The sequence below is a fragment of the Choloepus didactylus genome, chromosome 10 (genome assembly GCF_015220235.1).
Source record: "Choloepus didactylus isolate mChoDid1 chromosome 10, mChoDid1.pri, whole genome shotgun sequence".
In the NCBI taxonomy this organism is placed as follows: domain Eukaryota; kingdom Metazoa; phylum Chordata; class Mammalia; order Pilosa; family Megalonychidae; genus Choloepus; species Choloepus didactylus.
Window position 1 is genome coordinate 93,610,201 of NC_051316.1, and position 24,052 is coordinate 93,634,252.

The 24,052-nt window shown below is 51.6% G+C and overlaps 1 protein-coding gene across 1 annotated transcript in view; it reads left to right on the top strand.

Moving 5' to 3' along the window:
- The window catches only part of ENG (endoglin), a 32,242-nt gene extending 8,207 nt beyond the window's left edge, over positions 1-24,035 (top strand). The window contains exons 2-16 of the mRNA XM_037796857.1: positions 196-347; positions 9,631-9,771; positions 12,436-12,601; positions 13,076-13,120; positions 13,312-13,477; positions 13,785-13,911; positions 14,772-14,946; positions 15,191-15,333; positions 18,948-19,085; positions 19,318-19,356; positions 19,902-20,018; positions 20,352-20,603; positions 21,767-21,821; positions 22,971-23,072; positions 23,210-24,035. Coding sequence (XP_037652785.1) covers positions 196-347; positions 9,631-9,771; positions 12,436-12,601; positions 13,076-13,120; positions 13,312-13,477; positions 13,785-13,911; positions 14,772-14,946; positions 15,191-15,333; positions 18,948-19,085; positions 19,318-19,356; positions 19,902-20,018; positions 20,352-20,603; positions 21,767-21,821; positions 22,971-23,072; positions 23,210-23,334 — 1,943 coding nt within the window. The 3' untranslated portion in view covers positions 23,335-24,035. The remainder of the gene's footprint in view (positions 1-195; positions 348-9,630; positions 9,772-12,435; positions 12,602-13,075; positions 13,121-13,311; positions 13,478-13,784; positions 13,912-14,771; positions 14,947-15,190; positions 15,334-18,947; positions 19,086-19,317; positions 19,357-19,901; positions 20,019-20,351; positions 20,604-21,766; positions 21,822-22,970; positions 23,073-23,209) is intronic.
- Positions 24,036-24,052: the final 17 nt, after the last annotated feature.

The following is a 24,052-nucleotide window of genomic DNA, read 5'->3' on the forward strand; positions in this document are numbered from 1 at the left end:
TGGTAACCCTACACATAGTAGCAGTGTGCCCCTGGGCAACAGACTTTCCTCTCTACACCTCAGTTTCTTCATCTGTGGAGTGGACATACTGATACACACCTTCTAGGGCAGCCTTGAAGGCATCATAAAGCTTCAACCTATACCCTGAACCCAGGAGGGCACTGCTTTTTTCTTACCTAGCCCTCTTGCCAACAGGTCTTGCAGAAACAGTACATTGTGACCTATTGCCTGTGGACCCCGAGCAGAGCGAGGTGACATATACTACGAGCCAGGTCTCCCAGGGCTGTGTGGCCCAGGTGCTCAGCACAGCTCTCGAAGTCCATGTCCTCTTTCTGGAGTTCTCACAGGTGAGTGCCCCTGGGCAGGGTTGGGAGTGGGCTCAGAGGAAGACCCAAGGCTGAAGGAGTGAGGAGAGCAGAGGGCTGAGTCCTCAGCAGGGCTCCTGCCAAGAAGGTGGCATGGACATCTCCTAAGGCCCACAGGGAGTGGCATTTGTGAGGTCAGAGCGGTCTTCAAGGTGCCGCCACAAGACCCCACTGGGAAGAGCTAGATTTGTCTGTCGACCGAGTGGAGGGGGTGGCAGAGCGTGCCAGGGGAGCTGTTGCTCATGCACCTCCAATGACGGGGAGCTCACTGCTTCTCAGAGGACACCGTTCCAGAACAGGCCAGTCTGACACTGGGAAAATGCTTCCCTCCATTGAGCCCGAATCTTCCTTCTTGAACATCTGTGACCTTGTAAGGCAGCCCTTCAGAGATCCGAGGAGAGTGGTGACAGCCTCAGAGATTATTCTCCCCCAGGAGAACCCTCTCAAGGTCCACCATTCACCAAAGTCCCTCTTAATAAACACTACATTTACTGAGTGTTTGCTATGTGCCAGGTACTGTGCTAGGCCTCCTACGGGCTGGGAATTGGGTTAAGTGTCTTTCGTATATTGAGACTCCCAAGGGCCCATCCACAGGGTCTGATATTATCCCCACTTTTCAGAGGAGGAAACTGAGTCTGGCCTAGAAAGGTAAAGTAACATGCCCAAGGCCAGAATTCACACCAGGTCCTCGGGGACTCTGGAGCCAGGCTGTCACCAGGCTCCCCAGTGGCTCTCCAGGATCAGGCGGGATCTGGCCCACCCAGGCTGCAGACCACCGTTGTCTGATGTGCCTTCAGTCCCGATAGCGAGCGTTAGTGGAGTTGGCTCAGGGTAATCTTGTGGTCAATGTACCCCCAAACTGTTAATATGCACTGTGTTTGTGCAATGATAAGGAGGTGCCCAGACTGCCAGTATCGGGTCCTTGCCCCCCACCGCCCTGCCTGTCATGAGGACTGTGGGCCTTGAGAATCCCCAAACCACAGAGAATGCCAAACACGTTATGTGGGTTTCACAGGCATTGTAAGTTTTCTCAAATTTGTTAATAATTTGAGAAATAAGATTTTTTTCCGTAAGTTCATTCTGTTCATTCTGATGTTCAGGTCCCCACACCCCCTCTGGGTGACTGGGGACCCCTCACCCTAATCACTCAACAGAGAAAGGCCTGGTCTCTGCCTGGTGGGCACAGATCCAGGGGGCACACAGTGGGATGGTCAGGATCCAGGAGACTGGTGCATTCTGGGGGAGCACAGGATTAGGCAGGGCTCCTTAGAGGAAGGATAGGCAGGAGCTCCCCACGTGAAGGAGGTGGTGGGGGAGAGCAGAGGCTAGAGCGTTTGTAGAGGCAGAGGGAGCAGACACGACCGGGGACAGCAGGCAGTTCACGGTGGCAGGAGCTTATAGTTCACAATGGGGTAGGAATGGAAAAATGGGAATAGGTTCCACATTAAGGAGTTTGGTCTTTAGCCAATGGGCAATGGACAGTCATTGAAGGGTTTTTAAGAAGGGGTAGGCTGGGGTGCCACATCTCTGACATTACGTACTCTAAGTATCCCAGTGCACATGACGACAGCACGTCCCCATCACCTTTCTGCCTCAGTCCACACTGCATCCAACTTTTAATTCAAGGAGCTAGGCTTCAAGCTCCAGGGCTGTCAGGATGTTCCTCTGAGGAGGTTGAGGATGGAGTTGGGATTCAGGAAACCAGGGCCCAGTCCTGGATCTGATGCTGGTCGGCACCCAGCACAGCGCCTGGCGTGCAGAGGTGCACCTCCTCCCCTCTCTCTAATAGACAGAGTACCAGAATCCAGCCCAGGACCCAGCAGATACTAAATAAATGTGTTCAATCTATGAATGTATGAATGAATGAAAGAATGAATGCACTGCTCTGTGACCTTGACACAGAGGTTATGAACACAGGCTCTGGAGCCTGACGGCCCTCAATTTGAGTCTGGGGTCCACCATGACTGGCTGCCTTACCTTGGGCAGTCCCCTCTGAGCCTTCATTATACCTGGGGAGAATGGAGTCAATACCAGGACCTACAGCACAGGGTGGCTGTGAGAATCCAGTGACAGTCCAGAGAGATGGCTCACTATGTGGTGGCCGTGGCGGTGGTTGTCACTCTTGCTTCCAGACTCCACGTCTCACTTGTAAATACCCTCATTTTGCCAGGTATGAAACAGTTTAAAGAGCATCTCCCTATCAGTCGACTAATTTGATCCTCAGAGATACTCACTACACAGTAGATGAGGCCGGGATCATGAATCCACCTTCCGAGGGGGCATGTTGGCCCAGAGTGGGGTGCAGGCCCCCCATGAATGGCTGGGCGAGATGGAGCTAGGTCACTGTAATAGATAGAGTACCAGAATCCAGCCCAGGACCCAGCAGATACTAAATAAATGTGTTCAATCTGTGAATGTATGAATGAGCCCAGGATCCTGCCCCACGGGCCTGTTCTGACCACGGAGGAGCCCCCGGTTTCCCTGGGAGGCACCTTAGATACTCACCCAGGCAGCCCCCACTTACAGGACAGTGGGGTGGTGGCTATGGGCATTGGCAGCCCAAAGAGGGATGGGATCAGCCACAGGGGAGGGTGGGCAGGGGTCTGTGGGCCCATGGAGGATGAACACTGAACAGGGAAGGAAGTGGACTAGGGGCAAAGGCTCCCAGGATCCAGCCAGACAAAGAGGGAGTAAAGGCATTCCAGGAGAGGGCACTGCACAAGCAAAGGCCTGGAGGCACGAAACGTGGGCTGGCAGCGGTGGTGGCGGGGGAGGAGGGTGGCTGTCTCAGCTCCCAGCCCAATTCCTCCCGACCTGTGGCCGCCTTCTACAAACTCTGGCAGCGGAGAACCGGCTTTCCCATCCTTCCCTGCGTGACCTCAGGAGCCTCAGATTTCCTGTGGGTGTGTGGCAGATGAGCTGTGGCCGCCAAGAACCTTGGGCAAGAGAGGTTCAGCGTGTGTGTTGGGGGAGGTTTGCAGACAGATGACGGGACCGCCAGGCAGGGGCTCTATCTCTCCGGGTCTCCAAAGGGCAGGCTGGAGCCTGGATTCCAGGAGGGGACCCGGGGTCACATCCTGACCTGCGGAGACAGGAAACTGCTGGTGTCTCAGCAATTCCCGTCAGTCTGCCTGCTCTGATCTTCCGTCCTCCCAGCAGACCCCTGGGTGGCTGGGCCAGGGCAGCGCTGGAGTAACCGCTGATTCACCCCACGTCTGGGGAAACTCAGGAGAGCCCAAGAATGCCCCCACCAACCCCGTGCAGACAGAACCCTCCAGGCCCTAGCACTGACTCACTCCTGACCAGAAAGGGCAGGCAAGGCTGCTCAGGCAGAGAGAACCAGAAGGCGCCCCAGGCTTCCCCTGACCATCCTGGGGGGCTGCCAGAGGAAATGGAAGGCCGTGTAGCCCCCCAATCCCCTTCCCTGGGCCCCATATTCAGTGGGCCCTTTCCTGCCTTCTTCCAACTGCCTCTCTCCCCCCAGGGTGGGAATCTGGGGCACCAAGGGTATGTGCCCACATGGAGCCTGCACCCATCCTCTTCTAGACATGCTGTGAGTACCCAGGACCCCAGAATTCCTTGCCCAAATGGCACTGAGCCTCCTCCCTGGGCTGCATGGGGTGCTTCCCATTTCCAGCCTCTGGAAAGGGACTGCACAGCTGGTGTGAGCATCCTTTGCCCTGAAGGGCAGTCAAAGTGGCTATTTGTGGGGCCAGATATGGCAACGCTTGGGCATATAGGTTCAGTTGCCCACTTGTGTGTGCATGAGGGCCCTTGCAGTGTGGTCAGAATCAGGGTACAAGAGAAGGGGGCAGGCGGGGGGCCAGGGGCTGCTATTTATAGTCTTGCTCCAGGCATTGCAAATATTAGGCCTGGGAAGGGGCATGGATTGGGGTCAGACAGGTTGGGCAGGGATTGCATCTGTCTCAGTCTTTGCAGAATCCTCAGTGCCCCAACTCAGGGTTGGCTGGGAATAAATATTTGCTGGCTGGCTAGAAAGGATGAATGGATAACGGAAGGAAGGTAGATGGGAGGAAGGAGGAAATGTACACACATATAAACACTTGCTGATTAGCTACCCCCAAAGGATTTGGGGTGTTGCTTTACTAATCATCTCTGGTTGCTTGGGGGTTTAGTCTTACTCTCTGCCAAGCTGCTGGAGGACAGCCGTGCCTTCCCTTATTCCCCTCCAGGGGCCCGGAAGCCCCAGGCTGGGCCCAGCGCCGCCCTCTCTGAGATGGGCAAGTGAGCTGGGGAGGTGAGTTGGGCATGGGCCGACCACCAGAGGGGCTGTAGGGACCACAGGCCCTCAGCTGGTGGAAGCAGTACGTCTCTCCTGGGGGTTCTTGAAGTACACCCTGTTGTCACCAGGCAGGAGAGCAAGACTCCCAGGTGCCAAACACTGGGACTCCCAGGTAGCAGGCTGGAATCCAGGGGCCGCATAATTCTAGAACATCACTGAGCCTGACTCCTCCCTGCACAGACAGGGAGACTGAGGCCCAGAGAGGGTGTGCCACAGTGAGGGGTGGCCGAGATAGGTCCTCGTTAAAATCCACACTAACTGCCGCCCAACTGGGTGAGTGGGCAAGGAGGAGATAATGAAAACCAAGCTACTACCACGCATTTGGTGGGCACTGGCCAGCCCACTTTGCAGGCAGATTCTCATCGAATCCTCTCAATTCTATGAGGCGGGAGTGTTGTTCTGCCCATTCTGCAGATCAGGAAAGCAAGGCCCAGAGACGGGACATGACTGCCCAGGGTCACAGGACTACTGGCTGAGCCCAGACTTGAATTCAGGTCAGCCTGGCTTTGACCCCCTTCTCCTGCCATCCTGCCTGTCTGCACCATCCACGTCTGCTGGGGTGGACCGAGGGATGGCTGGCTCCCATTTGGCCGGCTCCAGTCTGGTCCTGGGAGGGTGGGGGCTGCAGGCAGCCCTGAGGCTCCGCTCCTAGAAGAATTGCTGGAAGCGACTTTCTATAAGTGGCTACTAGGACTCAGGGCCTCCTCACCGAAATCCCCCTTCCCGCCACCGAGCGCTAGACCAACAATGGTATCTGTGGAACACTGGCACAAAAATAGAAACACTGTTGCCCGCCCACCCGCCCAGGGAGGGGGCCGGGGCAGGCCAGGCTGGCCTGGCAGGGGGCAAGGGGCTGGCTGGCGTGCCCGCTGCTGCCAGGCTCCCAGAATTCCCAGAATCCCATTCAGAAGGCTGAGAGTTTGGGACCGGGTTGGGAGAGGGGTGGGGGACAAGGCAAGCCGCTTTGCCTTTGGGCCCCCAGCCTGGCAGGAAGAGGGGAGTAAGTTTGCATGTGAGCGATCATGCCGGTGAGTCAGGGCCAGGGGGATGGAAATGTTTGCTGTGGAAACCCTGTCTGTGTTTTTCTGGTAACCGGCCGGCCTTCGGCTAGGCCCTGGAGCCCAGAGAGCCCAGAGAGCCCAGCTTTCCATCCGCTCTGAGTTCCCAAGCTGCTCACTTGCTATATGATGCTGGCTGGTTTCTGGTCCACTTTGGGTCTCAGCAGCCCCCACTCCAACTCTACAGGGAGAGAGTTGGTGACAATGGGATGGTACGTTTATAAGCTCTGGGAGAAGAGCTGAGGATCATGACAAACGTCCTGAAGTTCTAGCCTCCTAATCCCACCCCCGACCACCCCCATCATGACCTAGCCATGACCTCTGCTTGCTCTCCCCACCTTTTTTTTTTTTTAATAGACTTTAATTTTTAGGAGAGTTTTAGCTTTTTAGAACGATTGTGCAGAAAGCACAGAGAGTTCCCATATACCTCTTCTCCACCTCTCTACCCTCCTACTCCCCCACCCCACAGTTTCCCCTACTTGAACAACTTGCAGTAGTGTGGCTTAGTTGTTACCATAGGTAGAACCAATATTGATATACTATTTTATTAACTAAAGTCCACCATTTACAGCAAGGTTCACTTTTGTGTTGTACAATTTTATGGATTACGACAAATGCATAATGTCATTTATCCACTATTACAGTGTCGTACAGAATAGTTTCGCTACCCTAAAAATGCCCTGGGCTCCACCTATTCATCCCTCCTTCCCTCCCCCTGAAGCCCTGAACTTTTTATTTACCCTCTAGTTTTGCCTTTCCCTGAAGGTCTTATAGTTGGAATCACCATGTATAGCCTTTTCAGACTGGCTTCTTTCGCTTAGCAATATACATTTTAGGTTCCTCCATGTCTTTTCGTGGCTTAGCTCATTTCCCTTTAATACTGGATATATCACGTATGGATATATCATGGTTTGTTTATCCATTCAGCTATTGAAGAGCATCTCTGTTGTTTTCTCTCTTTGGCAACTATGAATAAAGCTGCCATAAACATTCACAGGTTTTTGTGTAGACGTACACTTTCAACTCATTTGGGTAAATACCAGGGAGTGCAATCGCTGGATTGTGTGGTAAGCCCATGCTTCACTTTCTAAATCAATTGCCTTCCAAAGTGCTGTACCATTTTTCATTCCCACCAGCAATGAACGAGAGTTCCTGTGGCTCCACATTGTCGCCAGCTTTTGGTTTTGTCAGTGTTTTGGATTTTAGTTGTTCTAATAGGGGTGCAGTGGTGTCTTGTCTTATGCTCCCCCTTTTTAACTTTCCGTGCCAGAGCCCTCCCTGGCACTGGTTACAGATCTTGTCCTACCCCCATCTCATAGATGGGGAAACTGAGGTGCCAAGAGTGGACCCATCGCAGGACGTTTTCGTCCCGCCTCAGGGCCTGCACTCGGCTGCATTCTCTGGCTCCTGCAGTGATCTCGGTCTATGGGTCTCCACAGACGGACTGGAGTCAGATCTGCTCGGTCACTGCAGCCTGAGGCAACTCCTGGCGGCCGTCTACCAGCCAGGGGTCCTGTCTATTTGCTGTGCATGGACCTCGCAGTCCACCCTTCCGGGCAGGGCCAAATAGACTGGGCTCAACGTCAAGGAACCGTGGGGTCAGACCTGGGTCTGGGCGAGAGGCGAGGCTGAGAGAGGACATGGTCGAGGTGAGCTGCCCAGAGGCCCAGGGCCTGGGGGGCATTTGTGCACTGGGGTCCTGACTTCGCCCTTCACCAACAGTTCCTTGGCAGGACCCCTCCCTGAGCCTCCATTTCTGCATCTGTAAAATTGGAGAGTACCTGCCCCTGCTTCAGGGAGATAAAAGTGCCCAGCACTGGACCATGCTGAACCAGATTAGGTCAGACCATGTGAAATTACTGATATTCTTAACAGCTTTATTTTCTTAACAGCTTTATTGAGATAAAATTCACCCATTTAAAGTGTACAGTTGAGTGTTTTTTCATATATACACAGAGTTGCGCAACCATATTCGACTGTTTTTTTTGAGTTACGAAAACAGCACTTTCATATGATTCAAGCTAATAGCACCCACGCAATCAGGGTAAGGAGCCTGGGGCAGGCTGTTCTCCAAGATCCCGGCAGATTGGCTGTGCCTGGGCCTTTCCAGACACCACGAGTTGGACCTCACTTTGCTTCAGTTAATCCCTGGTATTGATCATGATCCTGGAACAAACGTCAGTTCTGATATTTAGATCTTTATTTCATATTTTACAAAATGCCAGTCCTAAATCCAAGATATACTTTTTAAAGTGTTTAGAGTGCATAATTTTAAAAATGGGTGAAACAAGGTATTTTGAAAACAGACAGTTTCAAATATATTAAAAACATTAACCAAAAATGTGAACTTCTACAAACATAAATTTTAAACATATCTTATCATTCTAACATAAATTAGCATAAAAATAAAAAGAATTATTTTAATATAGCCAACCTCAATAGTTTCCTAAAATGAAAAAAAAAAACCCAATTATTTGTGAAACATTGAAAATAAATTAATATTATTATATTATTTGCTCTTTTTTTGTCTTTGAAGAGCAAACTTAAAAACAAAGAGTGATAGTGGTGTCATTACTGAGTAACGGAAATATTTCTGGGCAGATTTTTCCAGGGGCTGGAATGCTCTCTCTGGCTGTGACATCAGTTGGGGAAATGGCTAGGAGATGATTAGAAGCTAAATCAAAAAATTTCCACTAGTGTCCTCATCTTTAAATATCTCTCTCCTTTTTGAGATATTGGGGGTGGGGGTGGGGGTGGACAACTTTTTGTTTCTTTGTAAGGACTGAAAGCTTTTTTGCTTGAGAGTTTGTGTTCCAGTAAAGCATTACCCATCGTCTCTTTCCTCTCGAGTTTGTTCCTGGGGGGTTCTGAGACAGTCCCTGATTCTGGCTTCCTTTCTGCGCTCACCTGTTCACCCTCTACGGGTTTACAACGTGAGCAGAGCAGGGGCCTTTTTTTTTTTTTTTTTCCTTTTCAATAGAACTTCACCCTGTTGATGGTTATGTTCTTTTTCTTTTGGGGAATAAAGAGGTATAGAAAATGGAGCAGGGCCATCCATATAGTGATGAGAAAGAGGGGACTGTCTGGGTTCAAATCCTAGCTCCACACTTACTTGCTGTGTGATCTGTGCCTCGGTTTCCTCATCTGTGAGAATGATACTAGCACCTACTCATAGGGCTGGTGTGAGGATTCAATGAGTTAATGTGTAAAGCACTTAGAACAGTGCCTGGCACACAGTAAGGCCTCTATGAGTGTTATGTACCGTCGTCAAAATCGTTATCATCTGTAGCAGGAAAACTTTCTAAACACCATTTTTAATGCAGTGGGAACAACCCAGGACTTAAAGGATTAGAACTTCAGATTCTTAGAGAACATCAAAATATTAGTGTGATGCCAACAAAAACAAGGGCTTTTAGTACTTTTAGATAGTAAGGCAATCAGGAATACTAAAAACAGAGAGTGAGTGGTGAATGCCTCATCTAGCTGGAAGGAGAGTCATCCAGGGGTGGCCCGAGAGGGTGTGAGGAGTGACGATGCTGACAGAGACAGAGGAAAGGCCCAGGACACTCTCTAAGTCACACAGGGGCTTGCAGGCCCCGAACCGAGCTGCCATACGGTAGAAATAATAACCCTCGATTGACCATTGGATGATGTTCAGGCTCATCTCGTTTTTCCATCTCTTGAGATTGCCAAGACAAGCCTCACTCATTCATTCTGTGAACACTGCCTGAGTCCCTCCTGAAGGCCAGGCACTGTGCTGGGCACTGAGACAAGCCAGGCAGGGAGAGGGTCCTGTGGGCTGGAGTGGACGCCAACGGTGAAGGAGTTCACAGCCAACCCGGCCAGCACCGCCTGGGTGAGTCTGACCAGCCCGTGTGTGCGTCTCTCCCTTGCTCCCACCCAGGAGTTGTCAGAGGTGGAGGTGACTCTCCAGGCACCTGAACAAGCTGGCATCCAGCCCCGAGAGGTGCTCCTGGTCCTCAGCCCAAACAAGACCATCTTCCTGCAACTGAAGGCCCCGGGGATCCCCCTCTACCTGGTCTATGTGAGTGTATCACCCCTAACCCCAGGCCAAGCCACTGACCCCAAGAGGCTGCTCCTGTCCACCTCTGTGGGCCAGAATCTCCCACCTCAGTGTTCCTGCTTCTCCTTGTCATTCTGACATTATTCACCAGGCAGGGCCTGGTCAGAGAGAACCCAGAGGGCAGCAGGCCTGGGTAAAGAGTCCCTGTGCCACCCTGGCCAACTCCCATCCTTGCTCGTAGCCTCAGTTTGCCAATGTATCCAGGGGTAGACTTGGGCACAATGACATTCCAGAAAATAATCTTGTCACTGTCTTGGAAAAAATTGCAAGATATATATTTGAAAATATTTAAGTACAGAGTGAAAGGGCCAGGAGGAAACCTAACAGCATGTTAACTGTGGTTATGGCTAGGAATTGGGTTTAAGAGAGATTTTTATTTTGTTATTTACACTTTGCCAAATTTGTAAGACTTACTCTGACAAACAAGGCCTACGTTGGAGAAAAAATATTTTAAAAACAAAAACACAAGTTTAAAAAGTGCTAGACATCTATCAGAGAGGGAAGGTCAGCGGGCTTGGACTGGCAGCAGAGGGCTCAGGGCTGACGGGGCTGGGAGGACTGTCAGCTCTGCCTCCTCGACACGGAAGTCCCTGGGAAGGTACTCTCCTGGGTCCCGCTGATGGGTCCCCAGATGTGAGCAGCTGTTGTTTACAGACAGAGAACAGAGGGTGAGAGGGGAGAGAGCCAGAGCCCGGGTGGGGTGGGGTGGGGGAAGCAAAGACACAAGGCAGAGAGAGACACAAAAATAAGATGGAAAGTGAAAGAGGGAGAGCAGGAAGGAGAGACAAACAGACACACAGAGGCAGCTCAGAGACCTAAAGAGACAGAGGAGAGGGGGAGATGAGGTGGGGACACCCTGGCAGACCCCAGGCCAAGGCCTGGCAGGGAGACAGAGACAAACGGGGAAGGGCTGACAAATCCAGACTGACAGCCGAGACAGACTGATGGACATGGCTAAGTCAGTGGGGAGCTGGCCAACTTCAGTCAAGAGGACCAAGGACTGGGCTGAACTGACCCCTCATGGCCCATCCCTTGGGGCCCAGTGGCCCCTCTTCCCCTTGGACCCATCCCACCTTCCCTCCTCCCCTGCCTGGGCCCTGGGCCGGCGGTGGGGATCTGAGCCCAGCAGGGCCCTGGATGACGCAGGGAACTTGAGACGTGCCCGCCAGGCCGGAAGGCCACACAGCCGCCTTGGCCACACCTTCCTCCCCAAAGCTAAGAATACCCGGGAGGTGGTAGCAGCACTATAGCCTCGGCCATGCAGCTTCCTGAGCCGGGCCTCACAGAGTCCCCACCTGCACTGGAGGTGGGCCTGGGCCGTCTGCAGCCACTAGCCAGGCCCAGGGCAAGGGTGCCACGGCCAGGCCCTTGCTCTGTGCCAGGCCCTGCACCAGGTGATTGACAAATGCTGTTATTTCCCCATTTACAGCCAATGACCCTAAGGCTGAGAAGGGTAAAGGGTCTCACTCAGGGACCCCTCCTGCCCCTGCAGACCCCAGCTCTAAACTACTGCTCCAGCCCTTCCCACCACGGGGGGCTGGCTTCCTCACTCAAGATGGTCATCACTTTGTTCCCTGTTAAACTCCTGCAGAGAAGGTGGGGTGTTCCTTTCTAGGGAGACCATTACATGGTACCTTGCCCACAACTGAGGTCAGACAGTTCTCCTTAGTATCTAGCCTGAAGCCCTTATGCTGCAGCTGCTTTAACTCAATGCCCCTGGTTTTGGAGACAGAATACAATGGAACCCAGTTCTGAGTGTGAGGCCCCAGTAACTTCCTTTAAATTCTTTAGCTTCTTCTGAGCATCTCCTCCAGGCAGTCTTCCCTGTTTCCTTTCCCCAGCCCACCGGGGTCTCTCTTGACACAGGAGCAGTAGGGTTGGTGAGATACTGGAGCCTCCCAGAATCCCCATCCCTGTCCATCTAGAGAGATTTGTCTTGCTCCCTTGTTTCTTACTCAATATTATTCTCTATTTTCTATTGTTCCAAATTAATTGATGCATGTTTACATTCTGGGTAGTAAGATCCCCCAGGCAAGGACCATCCCTGTCGGTCTTTCATTCATATATTCATTCATTCATTCATTCATTCATTCATCCATCCATCTCTTTTTTTCTTCCCTTCCTCCCTCCCTCCCTTCCCATGTGCAGGAAGCACCCACCATGTAAGACATCAGGGTGAAGCTGACATGTCAGGATCCCCAGTGCTGAGCCCAAATACTCCTCAGCACCTACCATGCATCAAGCACTGTGCAGACATGGCCAAGGCAGATGGTGCCCCTTACAGACCCTCAGAGTGTAATGCGAAACAGACATTAGCCACATGATGTCATTAAATTCGGGTTGAATGGGTACAGCTGTGGAGGGGTGGGTGGGTGATGCTTGGATGGTAGATGAATATGGATTTTGCGTTCATTCAACCACTCAGGAAGGTGTGGGAAGGAGACAGGACATCTCTGGCTCAGAGGGAACGAGCTGGGGGACTCTGGGCTGACTGCAGGTCCACCAGCCTTATCCCCTCTCTCATCCACCCGGACTATCTCCCCAAATCACCTCCTCACCTCCCATGAGGGTCAGAAAGGACCCAGGCCTGGGAACAGCAACCTGAGCCTTCATATGTCTCCCCAGAACCCCAACCTGGTCTTCTTCCAAGAGTCCGCAGAAGTCAACGTCACACATCTGCCACCCTTCATGCTCGAGACTCAGGTGCTTGAATGGGCAGCTAAACACGGTCCGATTGCCTCTTCTGCCAAGCTGAACAATCCCCACAGAATCCTCCTCCGTCTGGGCCAAGGTCAGCTTCCCCGGCAGCTCCCCTGGGCTCAGGACTCAGCTGTGGAGGAATCCCAGCTGCTGTGGTCCACTCCTCAGATGTGGACACAGAGGCTTCAAGAGGGGGTATGATTGGGCCCCAGGTCCCACAGCAAGTCAGGGCTCTATTGGGTCAGTAATTATTTCTTCACCAAATATTAGATTGAACCATGTGAAACTGCTGCTTTTTGCCAGTTTTTTAAAATACACGAACAGCACTTTCATGTTATTTATTGTGCACCTACTGGGCTAAGCACTTGGGGACCCTGGGGATGGATCCAGGCCCTGCACTTCTGGAGGTGACACAGTGTGGAGATGATAAAAAACATGTACACAGATAAATAAATTCTATAATTCAGACCATGGTAAATGCTACAGGAAAAATTAAAATGGGGCAATGTGCCGGTTGCTGCAGCTCTAACATGTGCTATCCCTTATATTAACCCTGTGTTGGCAGATGAAGAAACAGAGGCCCAAGGACTTGCCCAGGATCACTCAGCAGGTAAGTGGTGGAGGGAAGATTTGAATCCAGGTCCTCCCTGCTGATGCCGCATACAATACCCGCCCCCCCTTCGTTGCAGCTCCATCCTGCTCCACCCCACCCTACCACCTTTAGCCGTGGGTGACGGTGGGGCTCTGTGTTAGGCGCCAGATCGCTCGGGGAGGCGTCTGAAGTGGCGCTTGTCTCCGCAGCCCGGAGCCCACCGTTCATCTGCCTGCCCGAAGCTCACGTGGACATGGGCCGCAGGCTCGAATGGCAGCCACGCGACCCGGTCTCGGTCAAGGGTTGCCGCTTCGAGGGCGTGACCGGCCACAAGGAAGCGCACATCCTGAGAGTCCTGCCGGGTTCCACGACCCGGTAAGGGCGCCCCGCCCGCCGACGCCAGGCCGTGCCCCCACCGGCCGGACCCCACCGGCCCCTGGCCCGCCCGAGCCCCCAGTCAGACCCGGCCTCTGTCAGATCCCGCTCAGTATTAAGCCCCGCCCCGCCCAAGCCTCAGCCCCGCCCCGGTCCTGCCTCCGCAGCGGCCCCAGCCCCCACCCTGTCCCCGAGCCCCGCAGACCCGCCCCAGCCCAGCGCGACGCGTCCGCCGCCGGTCCTCTCCCGGGAGGCCCCGCCCCACCCGCATGCCCCCGGCGTGACGCGGCCGCCTGTCTGCTCGCAGGCCCCGGACGGTGACTGTGAAGGTGGAGCTGAGCTGCGGAGGGGCAGACCCCGACGCCGTCCTCATCCTGCAGGGCCCTCCCCACGTGTCCTGGATCATCGACGCCAACCACAATATACAGATCTGGGTGAGTCTTGTTTTTTTATTATTATTTTTTGGTTAGAGAAGTTGTGGGTTTACAGAACACATATTCCTAAAATACAGGGTTCCCTTATACCGCCCTATTATTAACACCTTGCCTTAGTGTGGTGCATTTGTTACAACTGATGAAAGCACGTTTTTATAATCTTACTATTGACTTTAGTCCCTGGTTTAACTTAAGGTTCTCTGTGTTGTGCGGTTCCATGGATTTTGTTTTTTCAATTTTTATTCTAGTAACATATATACAATCTAAAATTTCCCCCTTTTAACCACATTCAAATATATAAATCAGCACTGCTAATTAAGTTCACAATACTATGCTACCATCTGGGTGAGTCTTGCTCTACCCAGTGCAGGCCCTGCCAAAGCTCCTCGAGGAGAAAACCCAGTCCCTTCCTGCAGCCTCAAGGCCCTGCCTGTGGGCCCATCATGTCCCATCCTTGCAGCAGTACCCCAGCCCAGAGCCTTTACACGTGATGACCCTCAACCCCCAATGCTCTTCTCCTGTCCACCCCCTAGTCTTCATTCAGACCTTTGCATATAGGTCACCTCCTCCAGGAAGTCTTCCCAGATCCCCAAGGAGGTCCCTAACTGAGCCCACAGGGTCAGGGAAGGTTACCAGAAGAAAGGAATCCCCAGAGTGAGTTGAAGGATAAACAGGAGCTGGTAGATGAGGACATGGGTGCCCTCAGGCAGAGGAAACAGCAGAGGAGTAAAGGTGAGAGCAGGACTGAGCCCTGACATGACCCCAGCTGGTCTGCAAGTGCCCCTGGCCAGGCCGTGCCCCACCCCCGGCCCCTTGACTATAATCATGACTCCCTGCTCTGCCTCTCTCCTGGCCATTAGAGCACTGGTGAATACTCCTTCAAGATCTTTCCTGAGAAGAACATCCGTGGCTTCGTGCTCCCAGATACACCCCAAGGCCTGCTGGGGGAGGCCCGGAGGCTCAATGCCAGCATTGTAGCATCCTTTGTGGAGCTCCCTCTGGCCAATGTCGTCTCACTGCGGGCCCGCAGCTGCGGTGAGCACCCAGCCTCCCCTTCTCTTGCACTCCTTTCCCTGGCCCTTCCCTTGGATCAGTTGCTGTGTCTTCGGTGAAGCACTACCACACCTCTGCGTGACCGTGGGCAAGTCCCATCAGCCTCTCTGAGCCTCATTTTCCTCATCTGCAAAATGGGGACAATGGGAATAGCTACCTGTCAAAGAGCTTAGTGCCCAGTCAGTGGTCAGTGATGTCTTCCCGGCCTGTCTCTGCTTGCCCACAGGTGGTAGGCCGCAGACCTCACCTGCACCAGTCCCGACCACCTCTCCCAAGGACTACTGCAGCCCCACGATGCTCATGTCTATGATCCAGCCCATATGCACCGGTGATGTCATGACTGTGATAATCAAGAAAAATATCGTCACGGTAAGGGAACCCCCGCCCCAGCCTGATATTGGCAGCTGGTTCCTCCATTAGCCCAGGAAACTTGGGGTCCTAGCCCAGGTGCAGGGGTAGGTGACATCCTCTTACAGGCCTCGGTTTTCCCAGTTGTAAAATGGAGTTGATAATGGTTCCTACCATGTGGCATGAGCTTGTCTGACACGCAGAACACTTGGCACAGTCAAGTGTGGGGCCCGGTAAGTGATTGGGAAATAATTCCAATACTAAATAGTTATTATTAGTAATCCTAAATGCAGGCTGAGCTGGGAAGGCTTTTAACAGAATATCTACACAATATGATCTTTGCCCGATTGAAGTGTTTATTATTAAAAAAATAGCATATGCTTTTAAAAAATGTGTAAAAATTAGAAAAGGAAAAAATCATAATCTCCCAACTCAAAGACAATGCCTACCAATTTTTTTGGTGTGTTTCCTTCTAGAATGTCTTCTCGGTGGATTTCTTAAATGCGTGTAATCATAGCGGATGTACTTGTTTGTGTCCTGCTAAATTCAATTAATGTATTTTTAGAACTTTGCCATATGTACTTAATTCCATGTTTAATAAACCTGTACTAGTCCATCATATTGACACGCCATAATTAACTCCTCGCTTGTTACATATCTAGGTTGTTTCCAATTTTGTCATATTATAAATAATGCACAAAATGTCATTGTGCATGAAACTTTTCTTTATTTAGGATTATTTTCTTAGGATAGATTTCCACATCGGTGGGAACTGCTGCATCAAAATGAGTGAACATTCTGGAGGTTTTGATACACATTGCCAACCTCCTTTCCAAAAGATGATTCGAATTTTCATTGCCGATCTATGAGAACAACTGCTTCTCTCCCTCCAGATGATTTAAAAAAAAAACAAAAACCTTCGTCGATGTGGGAAATGAAGAGTGGTGTTTCATCCCTGTTTTAATTTATACTTCTCTGATGAGCAGTGAGTGCGGGCATGGCTCCTTGCGACTAATCACCACCTAAGCCTCTTTCCCACTGGGGCTTGGTATTTTTCTTGATGATTTTTAAAAGCTTTTTACATAAAAAAAATTTGCCCCCCCCGTTGTCCATCATTCTTATTAGAATCATTTCCCCCAGTGTATTATGGTTCTTTACATTTTGATCACAGTGATTTTTTTTCCTTTTTTAAAATATAATCTTATTGACACACCATATAACCCCTCCAATGTATACAATCAGTGGTTCACAGTATCATCACCATGATCATTTTTAGAACATTTGCATTACTTCAGAAAAAGAAATAAAAAGAAAAAAGAAAACCCAAAACATCCCATACCCCTTACCCCATCCCCTTATTGACCACTAATAGTGCACTCTACCCAATTTTAAGGGTAGGTTAACTAACACAGGGCAGTACTGTAAGAGATGGATATAGATCAGTGGATCGGAACAAAACATCCAGAAGTAGATCCATACAAACATGGGAAACTGACTTTTTTTTTCCTTTTGCTATGTAGTTACACAATCATTATTGAAGATCAGGGCTACTGGATTACAGTTTTGATCACAGTGATTTTTAACTTTTGGGATGTTTTATAATGTTAGGCCATCCTAACTGCCAGTCTTTCTCTTTGTGATTTCTTCTGGCCTTTCCGAGGTAGGAAATCTCTCTCCCAAAACTTGGATAGATCATCCATGTTCTCTCAGGGATTTAAAAGGTAACATTTAAACACACACACACGTACATACACAGAAACACTCAACTCTCTGGTTAAGTCCATGTAGAAGTCTTTGGGACCTGGGGGAGGTAGGGGTAGGCACCCCCTGTCTGCTGCCCGGCCCCGCCTCCTCGTCTGCGAGCTGTGGCTGACAAAGCATTTGAAGTTGGAAGTTCTGTTAGGCAAATTGACCAGACAGTCCTTGGAGTGTTCAGAGGTAGGCAGGAGAGAAAAATGACACCTTGGCAAGTTAGGGAAAATGGAACCTTCTTACATTGCTGGTGGGAGTTGAGGTCCAGATAAAGCCCATTGGAAGGCAAAATTGACAATAGTTCTTATAATTTACCATTAAGATTTACCTTGTAAATTTTGCCCTGTGACCCCAAAATTTCGCTGTCTTAGAGAAACTCTCGCCTGTTGCAAAAGGATGGTCTCTGGCATATCATTTGTAGGAGGGGACAATTGGAAACCTCAGTGTCCATCTGTAGAGGCCCAGATGAATGTTATAATTCATCAATCTTTGAAATACTATGCTACAGTTTAAAAGAACGTAGTGTACAACTGTATGATGATACTGTGAAAATTGATTGTACACCTTGGATGACTGTATGGTATGTGAATATATCTCAATAAAATTGCATAAAAAATGAAGAAGAGCTTAAGACATTCTCAGATAAACACAAGCTGAGAGAGTTCACTACCACTAGACTGGTCCTACAAGCAATGCTCAAGGCAGTTCTTCAGACTGAAAGAAGACACTAGACAGTGGTTCTAAGTGGCATAAATAAAGACCTGTGGTAAAGGTAAAAAAAAGTAAAAATAAAGAATGTACTGGATCTATAAATATAGACACAGAAAGATGTATATGTTTTATTGTTGGGTGAGAAAACTAAGCTGCAGAGTGAAGGATAATACGACGGCATTTGTTAAAAATACAGCAGAATACAAGCACATTTTCTCTTAAGAACATACATCTGTATAGAAGAAAACAGAAAATAGCCTGAACAAGTTCTCCGCAAACATGGAGCACGCCGACTTCTCAGTGACTCATGAAATGTGGTCAGGGTGCAGAGTCTGAATTCCAGACACGTTTCACTGGGTACTTCACCCAGAGTCATTTTTATCTGGGGGCCTGTCGCCTGCCAACGTGGCCCCAGGCAGCTGGGGAGTAGTAGCAGTCAGGGGCAGCCTCCTGGAGGAATGGACAGGAGTCACGTGGACTCAAGTGTGATCTCCAGCATCCCACTCAAACTAAAATGCTGAGATCCTTTGATGCTAAGAATGTGACTGAGAAATTCTGAGGTTTGAAGGGAGTTGGCAAACTATGGTCCACCACCTGTTTTTGTAAATAAAGTTTTATTGGCACAGCCACACCCCTTTGCTTATATATTATCTATGGCTGCATTCATGCTATAATGGCAGAGTTGAGGAGTTACAACAGGGACCAACCCCATAGTCCACAAAGCCTAAAATATTTAATATCCTGCCCTTTATTGGAAAACTTTTTGCTGACCCCGGCTCTGAGTCTGTGGTTCTGAAACTGGAGTATTTTGGTGGGGTCTGCATGGCCCTGGGACTGTGATAATTATATGTGGAACTTGAATGAATGTTTTTAATTTTAAGACTTACGTATTTATATATATAAGATAAAAATAATAAGTAGCAAATCAAACTCATAATGTCACTAATATTATTGCTTAGGACAGGGCTAAGTAAAAATGTTAAGTTCAAGGAAAGTATTAAGTCCGAAATGGTGTAGGATGATGATATTTAACAAAAATGGAGAAGGAGCAGAGGAATGGCTGAGATTTGAGACCCGTGGGTTATGGTTCGGTCCTTGGTCCTGGGGTGGGATGGACAGGCCCCAGGGAGCCTGGTTCCTCCTGACGTTGCCATCCCCTCCCCTGGGCACAGGCTCTGCATTGCACCCTCACAGCACTGACCTTCCGGGACCCCAGTTGCCAGGCTGAGGACAGCAATGACCAGTTTGTTCTGCGCAGCAACTCCTCCAATTGTGGCATGAAGGTGACAGAAAATGTGATAAGCAACGAGGTAAGAGTTGGGATGGGGGAGGTATCAAGGTCAGCGTAGTTGGTACCCTCTCCAGGTGATCTTGCTGGCTGAGGAATGTTTGGGAGAGCAGGGTGTGGCGCTCTGTAGGAACAAAAGACAAGCTCAGCCACTGGATGGCTCAGTATCTCCATCCATAAAATGGGTGTGTTGGGTGGGATATCCCTTGCGGTCCCTGCAAGCTCTCACCATTTCCTTGGCTCTTTTCCCACAGGTGGTCATCAACTTCCTGTCAAGCACATCACCAGAGCGGGTGAGATGGGACAGGTCCCCATGCTAACCCATCTGATCCAGGCTGCTGGCTGGGGCTGGAATCCCTTCCTGGCCTGGGAGGCAGCAGTCATCAGGAAAGTCAGGCCCTGATCCTGGCAAGCCATGTGTCTTCCATGTGCCTCGGTCTCCCCTTCTGTACAGTGGGAGCAGTGCTGTTTAGGGTTACGTTCTCAGCCTCCAAGTCAGAGGGTTCTAGCACACACTGGCTTTGTGGCCTTGGGCATAGCGCTTAAGCTTTCTGAGCCCAAATGTCATTGTCTGTAATCAGTGGCATAAGAAAGGACCTGTCTCTATGGGGACCCTTATGAGCAGTCCCTGAGGTGGTGCATGGAAAGCATTTCACACAGGCCTGGCAGAGAATGAATCCTTAATATTGGTATTAAAATTAAAAAAAAAAAAAAAATAGGTGAGGATGAGGATCAGGCAACTCTTCTAGACCTTGCCTCCTGCCTCCCACCCCTGCCCCACGCCTTCCTGGCTGGGCACCTCCCAGACTGACCAAGTTCCCTTCCTGTTCCCTGACAGAAACAAGTGTACTGCATCATCATGGAAAGCCTCTCCTTCCACCTGGGTGTCTACCTCAGCTCTCACTTCCTCCAGGCCACCAACACCATTGAGCTGGAGAAGCAGGGCTTCGTGCAGGTACTGGGCTCGCCCCATCACCACTTCAGGCCAACTGATTCCTGGCATTTCCTGTGTGCCTTTATTTCCACTGTCAGTACAGAGGAGATGAGGAAGTAACTTCCCAGAGGAAGGAGGGAGCCAGCGTGGGCACATGGGGAGGGGAGAGATAAAAAGGCAGAGCTCATGGGCACTGATAGGAATGTCACCTTCTCTTTCTTATTTGCTCCAGGCAGGCCCGTGCCATTTCCTTCTACCAGTAGGGCTGAGGCAGGAACTTTTCATGCTTGCTTAGTGGAGAGGAGGGTTAAGAGTAACCGACTGTGCCTTGTTCCCCTTTACCCACTCATGCAGGTGAGCATGTCCCCATCAATCCCTGAAATCATGTTCCAGCTAGAGAGCTGCCACCTGGATTTAGGGTCTGAGACAGACATCGTGGAACTCATCCAGGGCCAGAAAGCCAAGGGCAGCTGTGTGACCTTGCTGTCCCCGAGTTCTGGTGGTGACCTGCGCTTCAGTTTCCTTCTCCATGGCTACATGGTGTCCACACCCACAGCTGGCACCCTCAGCTGCACCGTAGCCCTGTATTCCAGGACCTTGCCTGTGGTGAGTGGGGCCTGGGCCAAGCCTAGCTTCAAGGGTGGCTTCTAGGTCTGGGATTTCCAGGCAGAGATATGGCAGTGCAGGAGGATGTGGGATCATCTCGAGAGGGGCAGAGTCACAGTCAGGTGTGTGGCTTCTGGCCGCCAGGGTACTTTTTCTGCCACCCTATAGCTTTCTGATGGGAGGACTCCATCTTGGGCATTGGTAAGATACACAGCTGCAACTATCCAACAATCCATCTATCCTTACAGTCATTTGTCTTTCCATCCATCCACTCCCCTACTGTTATCCATCTATCCATCCATCCATCCATCCATCTACCCACATCCCTTCCAGTCATTCATCCATGTTCCAGCCATTCATCTTCAATCTTTCCACCATCCCACAGTCATCCAGTCACCCACCCATCCTCTTACCATCCATTTCAGTCATCCATCCACGATCTTTTGACCATCCCAGTCATCTACCTATCATTTTCCCACCATCCTATCCAATCATCCATCCATCAGTTGATAATTCCACCATTCCATTCAGTCATTCATCCATCCACCTAGGAATCCATCTACCCCTACCTCCATCCATATAGTACAATCACCCATATAATCTCAATAGCAGGAGATCTTGGGGAAGAGGGATAAGACCACAAAATTCTGATTTTCTTCATTTACTGGCCACAACACTTCAACTGTTCAGTGTATCTCCAGTCTTAGCCCTGGATACACACACATGGTCACCCCCAGGCTTTTGCACACAGAGAGGTCTTCAGGATTAAAATCCTCTCTGGAAGCTAGAGAAGGCTTTGGGGCCATTCCTGAGTGGGCTTCTCCCGCCAACCAGTGAGCCTGGGACTCTGGGCTGACCTGGCTCGTCGTTCCAAGGCACTCACAAGGGTAACTGAGGCAGGGCGCCCACAGTACTCACGGGAGTTGGGGACCTCCCGGGAACTCACAGAAAACAGTAGCAGCCCAAAGGTTGCCAACCTGACACCCCTCCCACAGCACAGATCTCCCAGGATTTGCCCAAAGGCTCCTAGCTAGAAAATGGTGGCGAAGGGATTCAAACCCAAGGCTTCAAAGAGGACCATGACAAGCTAAGGTCCCAGAACCAGTGGAGCTGCAACATGCCTCCCAAAGGCTATGCCACTTACCACTCTTTTCCTCCTCCAGAAAACAGACAGGACCGTCTCCATGCACCTGAACATCGTCAGCCCTGACCTCTCCGGTGAGTGCCCTCTGGGTCGCTCCTGGCTTCCGATGGCTGAGACTAGAGTAGGGCACTGTGGACTGTCCACAGGGATAGGATCTAGGCACATAGCCAGGAGGACCTCAGAAAGAGCAGCCTTGGGAGGAGGGGTGAGAATGGCTTCCCAGGGCCCCAGCAGCCTAAATTAGGATCCACAGCTGCAGTTTCCAGGTGGAGACTCTTTGCTCATGACCACCTTCTGGGGACTGGATTCCAGACCTCTGGCCCACTGCCCAGTGCTCTTCTTGATCCCCATAGCTGACCTTGCTGGGGGGGAAAGGACCTCCTGGAATCAGGTCTCCTGGATGGGACAGCAGGCTCTTTGGGGGTGGTGCTGGCCTTGTCTTCCTTAAGGAGTGGTGCTCAGGATCAAGGCACCTCTTCTTCCCCAGCATGGAGGGGAAGATACCCCTTCATCCCTGTACCCTCCAACGAATTTGTTCAACTCCACCTGGGCCCAGACCCCCATCAGGCAGGAAGTCACTGACAGTGGGACAGAGGTGGGGGGGTGCCTGCCTCTTTGCCACCCATCCAGGCCAGGATGGAGCTCCTAACCCCAGGCCAGGACTCTGAGCAGGGCTCCTATCTCCATTGCATAGCTGGGAACTTGGAGGCTCAGGGTGAGGCTGCCTGGCCCATAGTCATACAGGAGTCAGGAGTGTGGGAGGAATGAGGCTTAGAACGACTAAGAGTGGAACTGAAGAGCCTTGGAGGTGCTCTGGCCCGTCCCTGAGGTATAAGGCTCAAGGACTGACCTACAGCCACATAGCAGGGCAGGATAGTCTCTGGACTCCCAGGCCCCACTCACTCTGCTCACATTATACCATCCATCCTCCCTAAAAAAAAGCTGCTCCATCAGGCTGGGGAGGCAGAAGTAGGGTCCAAAAGACCTAGCGTGGCCCTCTGGGTGGACACTCATAGCAACCACACTTTAGTATTGGGCATGGGTGTAATGAGCCCATTTGCTACATGAGGCGACTGAGGTTCAGAGAAGTCAGGGTTAGTGACTGAGCTGGGACTGGCACCAAAGTGTCTCCTCCTGACCAGCACACAGCGTAGGGGGCCAGGGCTGGGTGCAGGGAGGAGGTGGCAGTGCTGACCGCAGCTGGCCCACCCTTGTTTGCAAAGGCAAAGTCCTCATCCTGCCCGCTGTGCTGGGCATTACCTTCGGCGCCTTCATCATCGGGGCCCTGCTCACCGCCACGCTCTGGTACATCTATTCCCACACACGTGAGTATCCCAGGCTCCCATGGTGCATGTGGTGCGTGCTCAGGGCCCCTCTGCCCTGGGCGAACCCAGTGAAACCTCTGGGGGAGGGGGGAGCCCTGGCCGGGGCCCTGACATCCGCCCCTACCCCCCGACCCCAGGTCCCCCCAGCAAGCAGGAGCCCGTGGTGGCGGTGGCTGCCCCGGCCTCCTCAGAGAGCAGTAGCACCAACCACAGCATCGGGAGCACCCAGAGCACCCCCTGCTCCACCAGCAGCATGGCGTAGCGCACGGCCCGGATCCCTGGGGGCCACCCAGCCAGCCCTCGCCCAGCGGGAGACACTGAGCCACCACCAGCTGGGAACCACTGGCCACAGACTCGTCCCTGGATCCCAACCCCTCCACTCCACCAGGATGGACTGTGCCATCTGCACCTGCCCCTCCTGCCTCCCTCTCAGAGGGCCTGCTGCCAGCGGGGACACCAGCTTGGAACACCTTGGGGTCCCCCCACTGCACACCACAGCACCTTCAAACCCAGTGGGTCTGGGGCACGGCTGCCCAGGACCACAGAGAGAGAGACCACTGCTCTATATGTCCACATTGTTGTAGGACCCCAAGTCCCTGTCTTTTTAACCTGGATCCAGCCCTCACTGTACAGGCTAGGTGGGATGTGAGACTTCAAACCAGAAAGCCCAGCCCCCAATGGCACTTCCTCCACGGGAATGGAAGAGGGTCCAACCTAGAACCACCTGGATCTGCTCCCAGCGGCCTCCACATCTGGACTGGCACAGCTTTGGCAGGGAAAGCAGAAGCCTAGGGGTGCCCAGCCCGGGAGCTCAAAAGATGGTAGTAGGAGAGGCAAGGCCAGCTCCTCCTGCAACTGCCACACAGAGAACCCCTTCCAGCCCAGATGGGGGGTGGCCTGGCCACCTGCCCTAGGCCCACCCCTGTATACTCACCACCAATAAATCAGTCATGAATACCAGCACTGTGCTGGGAGAAGGG